Source organism: Liolophura sinensis, chromosome 12 (assembly GCF_032854445.1).
Source record: "Liolophura sinensis isolate JHLJ2023 chromosome 12, CUHK_Ljap_v2, whole genome shotgun sequence".
Taxonomy (NCBI): Eukaryota; Metazoa; Mollusca; class Polyplacophora; order Chitonida; family Chitonidae; genus Liolophura; species Liolophura sinensis.
The window spans coordinates 19134611-19143798 of NC_088306.1; the positions used below are offsets into that span (position 1 = coordinate 19134611).

General features: G+C 39.7%; 1 protein-coding gene across 1 annotated transcript; it reads right to left on the reverse strand.

Annotated features, from left to right (window-relative positions):
* Window positions 1-403: 403 nt before the first annotated feature.
* On the reverse strand, window positions 404-9079 carry LOC135479437 (ragulator complex protein LAMTOR4-like). Its single transcript, XM_064759264.1, has 4 exons — window positions 8946-9079; window positions 8233-8327; window positions 5521-5635; window positions 404-1551 (listed from the first exon to the last, which is right to left on the reverse strand). Exons 2-4 carry the CDS (start codon window positions 8308-8310, stop codon window positions 1454-1456), a joined length of 291 nt encoding a protein of 96 aa, XP_064615334.1. The 5' UTR covers window positions 8311-8327; window positions 8946-9079; the 3' UTR covers window positions 404-1453.
* Window positions 9080-9188: the final 109 nt, after the last annotated feature.

The window sequence follows — 9188 nt, forward strand, 5'->3', positions numbered from 1 at the left end:
TAATAAAACAAACTGCTTCATATTAAAGAATACATTCTAGCGTCAGACAAAAGATTTTCTATTATATTTAACAGGTAATTTTTTGGCGCGTAAGAGGTATATCAAAAATTCTCCTTCTCGCAAATGAACTTAGACAACTCCAATGACCAAAACAAAAAATGACTCTTCTGTTTTTTTTTTCTTTGTGCATGTATGGGCAAATTTCCAGTGGTCAAACCTCCTGCCAGTTGACGTAGACTTTGCAGTGAGTTTGCCATCAATGCATATACTAAGTAATGTCACTTCAACCATAACACCTTAAAGAGTTTCTAGACTAGTTCTGAGGAGAAGGTCAGTGATGATGATACAATCAATCACTGGACCAGTCATTCAATCACTACAATGAGCAACAATAATACACAGATCTATCTTAACTTATTTATTATTACAAAGAAATGACGATGTAGGTGTCGTGATGATGACACAAATTAGTATACTTAATTAATTATTAACTGTTGTATTTGAATGGGCTGTATACAGATGCAACTTAATATATGCTAAAAAAGGACGACAATTTTAGGGAGTTCTATGTTCAGAATACAGAATCCGTCACTCAAAATGAAAATTTCCTTCAGAAGAAACCTAAAGATTAAAACTTGTCCGTTTGTATTATGCCAAAAACCCAGTCATCATGTACATCATCCTCTTCCACTTGGAAAAAAAATCTGCACTTTTAAAACTTCAGAGTGCATTTCAATATTTCATAAATACCTTTTTGTTATTAATTACATCACATATTTTCACACACAGACATGTTATTATATAATGGTTCCTCATCTGAAGACCATCGCTTTGTTTTGAGAACTAAGCCTGGGTTATCTCCCTTTCGTCCGCATATCGACGAGAGTTACTTCCCTTGTCACAAATCTCCTTATGACACAGTTGACAAGGAATAAACACTCTGTAGGATTGGATTCAAACTTTACCTTATATACCAGCAGCGTAGAAAGAACGGTGGATATTACAGCACACCACAATGACGCTTAAGCAGCACTTTACTCTCAGAAATACACCGCTAGATTTGAACTCACAGCAACCGTGTTGGTAAGAGGTCCCTTGACAACTGTGCCACTCGGGCACCCTAACCATCACGGCCCCTGCATGAATTTATCTAATTATATACCTAATTTATATTTTTGTAATATTTCAAACAATGGGAGTTTGTGGTGTACATTGGCGACAGGGTAATGTTAGCCAGACCATGGGATTGTGGCACATCCTCAAATTTAGCAAAGTCTATTCCAATATTGTAGTCTATGTGATGATAATGAGTGATATAAGGGTCTTATGACACATCTTCCAGGTCATCAAGTGCTGCAACTTTTTAGTCAGGATATGAATGGTATTTTTCTTGAGGCAGATCTTCTATGCCATCAACTGTCTCAGTCTTTAAGGTGAAGGTATAAATGGTCCATTAGGCGAGAATTGGGTCCTGTGGTGCATAAGGCCTTTTACACACGTACACTTTGTGGTTAGACACTGTTATCACATACATGATGTCCTCCCATACCACTGAAACATAAAACACATGCCTAGTGGTTAGACACCGTTAACACTAACATAATGTCCTTCCACACCACTAACACATAAAACACACATCCTGTGGTTCGACACCTTTATCACACACATAATGTCCTCTCACACCACTGAAACACAAAACACACGTCTTGTGGTTAGACACTGTTATTACACACATGATGTCCTCTCACACCACTGAAACATAAAACACACGTCTTGTGGTTAGACACCGTTATCACACACATGATGTCCTCCCACACCAATAAAACATAAAACGCACATCCTGTGGTTCGACACCTTTATCACACACATAATGTCCTCTCACACCACTAAAACATAAAACACACATCCTATGGTTCGACACCTTTATCACACACATAATGTCCTCTCACACCACTAAAACATAAAACACACGTCTTGTGGTTAGACACCATTATCACACACATGATGTCCTCTCACACCACTGAAACATAAAACACACGTCTTGTGGTTAGACACCGTTATCACACACATGATGTCCTCCCACACCAATAAAACATAAAACGCACATCCTGTGGTTCGACACCTTTATCACACACATAATGTCCTCTCACACCACTGAAACATAAAACACACGTCTTGTGGTTAGACACTGTTATCACACACATGATGTCCTCTCACACCACTGAAACATAAAACACACGTCTTGTGGTTCGACACCTTTATCACACACATGATGTCCTCCCACACCACTAAAACATAAAACACACATCCTGTGGTTCGACACCTTTATCACACACATAATGTCCTCTCACACCACTGAAACATAAAACACATGCCTTGTGGCTAGACACCGTTATCACACACATAATGTCCTCCCACACCACTAAAACATAAAACACACATCCTGTGGTTCGACACCATTATCACACACATGATGTCCTCTCACACCACTGAAACATAAAACACATGCCTTGTGGCTAGACACCGTTATCACACACATAATGTCCTCCCACACCACTAAAACATAAAACACACATCCTGTGGTTCGACACCATTATCACACACATGATGTCCTCTCACACCACTGAAACATAAAACACATGCCTTGTGGTTAGACACTGTTATCACACACATGATGTCCTCTCACACCACTAAAACATAAAACACATGCCTTGTGGCTAGACACCGTTATCACACACATGATGTCCTCTCACACCAATAAAACATAAAACACATGCCTTGTGGCTAGACACCGTTATCACACACATGATGTCCTCCCACACCAATAAAACATAAAACACACATCCTGTGGTTCGACACCTTTATCACACATATAATGTCCTCTCACACCACTGAAACATAAAACACATGCCTTGTGGCTAGACACCGTTATCACACACATGATGTCCTCTCACACCACTGAACATAAAACACATGCCTAGTGGTTAGACACTGTTATCACACACATGATGTCCTCTCACACCACTGAAACATAAAACACACGTCTTGTGGTTAGACACTGTTATCACACACATGATGTCCTCCCACACCAATAAAACATAAAACACACATCCTGTGGTTCGACACCTTTATCACACACATAATGTCCTCTCACACCACTGAAACACAAAACACACGTCTTGTGGTTAGACACTGTTATTACACACATGATGTCCTCTCACACCACTGAAACATAAAACACATGCCTTGTGGCTAGACACCGTTATCACACACATGATGTCCTCTCACACCACTGAAACACAAAACACACGTCTTGTGGTTAGACACTGTTATCACACACATGATGTCCTCTCACACCACTGAACATAAAACACATGCCTAGTGGTTAGACACTGTTATCACACACATGATGTCCTCTCACACCACTGAAACGTAAAACACACGTCTTGTGGTTAGACACTGTTATCACACACATGATGTCCTCTCACACCACTGAAACATAAAACACACGTCTTGTGGTTAGACACTGTTATCACACACATGATGTCCTCTCACACCACTGAAACATAAAACACACGTCTTGTGGCTAGACACCTTTATCACACACATAATGTCCTCTCACACCACTGAAACATAAAACACACGTCTTGTGGTTAGACACTGTTATCACACACATGATGTCCTCTCACACCACTGAAACATAAAACACACATCCTGTGGTTCGACACCTTTATCACACACATAATGTCCTCTCACACCACTGAAACATAAAACACACATCCTGTGGTTCGACACCTTTATCACACACATAATGTCCTCTCACACCACTGAAACATAAAACACATGCCTTGTGGCTAGACACCGTTATCACACACATAATGTCCTCTCACACCACTGAAACATAAAACACATGCCTTGTGGTTAGACACTGTTATCACACACATGATGTCCTCTCACACCACTAAAACATAAAACACATGCCTTGTGGTTAGACACTGTTATCACACACATGATGTCCTCTCACACCACTGAAACATAAAACACACGTCTTGTGGTTAGACACTGTTATCACACACATGATGTTCTTCCAGACCACTGAAACATAAAACACATGCCTAGTGGTTAGACACTGTTATCACACACATGATGTCCTCTCACACCACTGAAACGTAAAACACACGTCTTGTGGTTAGACACTGTTATCACACACATGATGTCCTCTCACACCACTGAAACATAAAACACACGTCTTGTGGTTAGACACTGTTATCACACACATGATGTCCTCTCACACCACTGAAACATAAAACACACGTCTTGTGGTTAGACACCGTTATCACACACATGATATCCTCCCATTACACTGAAACAAAAAAACAGATCTTGTGGTTAGACACTGTTATCACACACATGATGTCCTCCCACACCACTAAAACATAAAACACACATCCTGTGGTTCGACACCTTTATCACACACATAATGTCCTCTCACACCACTGAAACATAAAACACATGCCTTGTGGCTAGACACCGTTATCACACACATAATGTCCTCTCACACCACTGAAACATAAAACACATGCCTTGTGGTTAGACACTGTTATCACACACATGATGTCCTCTCACACCACTAAAACATAAAACACATGCCTTGTGGTTAGACACTGTTATCACACACATGATGTCCTCTCACACCACTGAAACATAAAACACACGTCTTGTGGTTAGACACCGTTATCACACACATGATATCCTCCCATTACACTGAAACAAAAAAACAGATCTTGTGGTTAGACACCGTTATCACACACATGATGTCCTCTCACACCACTGAAACATAAAACACATCTTGCGGTTAGACACAGTTATCACACACATGATGGTCCTCTCACTCCACTGAAACATAAAACACACGTCTTGTGGTTAGACACCGTTATCACACACATGATGTCCTCCCATTACACTGAAACAAAAAAAACAGATCTTGTGGTTAGACACCGTTATCACACACATGATGTCCTCTCACACCACTGAAACATAAAACACATCTTGCGGTTAGACACAGTTATCACACACATAATGTCCTTCCAAACATTTTCAATTTCTCATGATGAAATTAATAAGTACCCTCAATTTTAGAAACATACTGAAATCTACAGTCAAGTTGTTTCAGTGACAGATGATGGAATAATGACTTTTTACCCATCAAGAAGGACGACACACAGTAATGGATGAATTCACTTAACAATATTTATTTATTTATTTATTTGATTAGTGCTTTTTATGCTGTACTCAAGAATTTTTCACTTATACAACAGCTGCCAGCATTATGGTGGGAGGAAACTGGGCAGGACCCGGGGGGAAACCCACAACCATCCACAGGTTGCTGGAAGGTCTTTCCATGTATGGCCAAAGTGCGCCTAACAAAAAATGAGGTTCTTAATACATTTGTGTAACAAATTTAATGAGATGTGTAGGGACAGGAAAACCAGATATACATGTACACTACACTCATCTTACCTGACACTCGCTTGAAGGTGTCTCGCCTGTCAGACAACTTTACTTTGGAAGTTGTCTGAGCGAGACTCATGAAATAATTGGCTCGTCTCTCATCGTTCTCTAAATCACCGCCAGACTAAAATAACAGAGCAATACCAAATTTTTATTTTTGTATTTACTTCATTATTTACTTCATTATTTACTTCATTATTTATTCATTCATTAATATGTTCATTTATTTCTTTGACGTTTTAAACCTTACTCAGGAATGTTACTTAACGATACGAAGGCAGTCAGCATTATGATGGGAAGAAAACCTGGCAAAGACTGAGGGAAATCAACAATCATCTGCAGATTGGTGACAGAACCTTTCCTTGTATAACTGGAGAGTAACTTTGTTATTTCTTTGTTCATTTCATTTGATTTATTTACTTATTTATTTGATTGGTGTTTTACGCCATACTCAAGAATATTTCACTCATTCAACGGCGGCCAGCATTATGGTGGGTGGAAACCAGGCAGAGTCCGGGGGAAGTCCATGACCATCTGCAGGTTGCTGACAGACCATTTTACTTGAATGTTTAAAGCTGTGTTTTACAATTTTTCACTTACGAGGCTAAATGTACAATTCAGCCATGGGTGAAACTTTAACTCATGTTATTTAATACCGTATTTGATGGTGGTCACATTTATGTATACATTCTTGGGTTTGAATGTCGTACTTAACAATTCCTTAGTCATATGTTCGATGAGAAATAATTAGGTGTGAGAACATACATATACTGTGTCATCTTGTGGCAAGGCGAGTCCATGTCTCTAAATTTAATTATTTGATTGGTGTTAGAACTTTCTGAAGAATATTTCACTTTAATGACAGCACAGAGCCCGGGGGAAACCCACAACTATCCGCAGGTTGCTGCATGAGTTAAGACTTGAACTCACAGCCACTGCATTTGTGGGAGGCTCCTGAGTCATTGAACCGTGCTGGCATGCTAATCCCCTCTGCAAATGGAAGCCCATCCATGCCACTTAAGTGATTCTGCCACTGAAGTATCATGCTGAAGGCACTAGGCATGAAGCCCACCCTGTCAAATTGCACTGACACTGGGCCAACCAGTCCTGTCTCCTTTCTCTAACCTCTCTGTTCTGAGCTTCAAGTAAGGCAAAAACAGGTACCTTGTTTTGAAGAAGTGTGATCCCAGGTCTTTGGACTTCGAGGTGGATGCTCCATTACGCTACCGAAGTAGACTGCCAGATTTATGGGTGGAGGAAACTGCTCTGTTTTATTTTAAGCTTCAAGCTATTTTGCTTATACCAAATTGATGAGAAAGCTCAATGATTATTGATGGATGGGGGCTTAAAGTTGATTTAAAAATTCTTCATTTCACAGTGTCTCCATTTAATAGGTCATTTCCAATGCTGTCATATTTACAGTGCTGTATCACTGGAATGTCATGCCAAAGAAACCAAACAGTATACCAAATTTAGTCCCAGTATACTGCCACTGTACAATCTTTATTGTTCTGCTGAGCTACATACAGGGAGGTGCCAAAACTGTCTAGTTTAAAGCAGAGGCTTCATTAATTTCAGAAAGGTTATGTATAATGACACCTCTACATATAAAGTGAGTGAGTGAGTGCTTGGGGTTTAACGTCGTACTCAACAATTTTTCAGTCGACGACGAAGGAATCTTTAAGGTGCATGTACGTGTAATGTGCCTCCTTGTTGCGGGATGGATTTCCACCGCGATTTTATTTAGTGCTGCTTCACTGAGACGACTTACCAAAGGCAAGTAAGCCGCCCCGCCCGAGCCATTATACTGATACGGGTCAACCAGTCGTTGCACTATCCCCTTCATGCTGAACGCCCAGCAAGTCTTAGGTGTGACTTGATCAATGCATTGATCCTGGATCTACCGGTCCCGAAGCGGATGCTCTACCAACTGTGCTATCCGGGCCGGTCCACAAATAAAGCTACATGTATATATCTTGATTTTGGAGTGCCGGGCACATCAATACTTGATGTCATACACTGGGCTCTCAATGCTAGCTCTGGGTATGCTCGCCTGCCCACCCACTGCTAACCACCATAGGCAAAACCCTGAAGGATCAATGTTTGTCACTGTATTTTCTTGTCACTGTAATAAACTTTTACCTGTGCAAAAATGTGTTGGTTTTATTTAATCTTACCAGTATTTGTGTTGGCAGATTATGCAGCCATTTGGTCAATGTTGCTGCGATTCAAAACGAGACCTGCTGTAGTAACGTAACTTCTACTTGAGTTTTTGGAGGGCTGACCAGACATGGAACTAAACTGTTGATCTCTTGCTTATGGGGCAGACATGCTGCCATTCTTATTTTAGGGTAGATCAAATAAGTACCTATCACAAACTATCAGCCTTGTATGTGCATGTTTTACTGTTCTACATCAGTAATAAAGTTACTAAAATTTATAAAACCTGACAACTTTTTTCAAACTTTAGAATAAATGAAACAATATAAATAATACAATTACGAGTCTGATATTTACCGAGAGGCCATAATTAAAGCTTTTCTTGATAAATAAAAAAAAATCTGATTTGATTACCGAATGTGTATTTATTGCCCCAAACCTCAGGTAAAGCCTCTTTAAAATGCAGCCCCAAAGCTGAACTACGCTGATTAGTATCCGTAATCATGACATTTTAACAATTTTATTGCACGCTACCTCCAAAGCATACAGCAAAAAACTTACGGCAATCACTGCCCCTTCTTCAGTAAGGACTAGATATCCAAGGGAATCCTGTATTCTCTCTAGCCCCTGGGTAGCCATGGTAACTTGGATTTATTCTGGGAAATAAAACAGAGAACAAGTACCCTGATTAAGTTGTACCCCAGTAACTCTACTTCAGTCAAGTCTTACCCAACTTGTCAAGCCATAAATTTAAATAGCCATAATTTACCTTGACCGCACACTTCTGTGTGTTGACTGTTGCTTTACATCTTGCAGCTTTCTGCTCAAGAATATTTCACTTAAAGCACGAGCTACGACTGTGCTAATGAACAATGTTTTTGTTTTTTCCCCTAATACCTTTAATTTCTGTACACAGTATGTCAGAAGAGCTGGTGATTATGTTAAGATTATTGCCCTGTAGGGCCTTCCTACTCACTGAGCCAAAGAAGTTTTAGTGCTTGGAGATTTATTTACCTGGTAGGGCCTACAATAAATTTGGTCTTGTGATCTATTATTTTCGACTAGTTCCATAATTAAATTAGCAATTTTAAAGAATATAAAATAAATCGAATCTGAATAAAGTCAAATCAATTCTTGAACTGTTCACTCAAGAACGGTTGCACTTCTAATACTATTACTAATATTTGTGGAATAGAATGTCAAGATTTGAGAATAGCATGTGTCTTGCAGAAAAAATCGTGTCAGTCGAGTCTATTCCACAAAGTTGTAATCACCTAACGTCTACAGGATATTATGGCAACAACCACGTGTGTTGATAACGCCACTCAGATCACATCATCCCTCCACCACATCTGCTGAGGTGTTCACGTCAACATCACAAGCTTCGTCTGCAAAAAGTCATGTGAATAGGCCAAAATCTCGAATTCTCACGCGATATCTCGATGATACATTAAACAAATTCGACCGTTTTTTGTCACTCCTAACTCTGATTTCGTATTTGATGACTTATTTCTTTC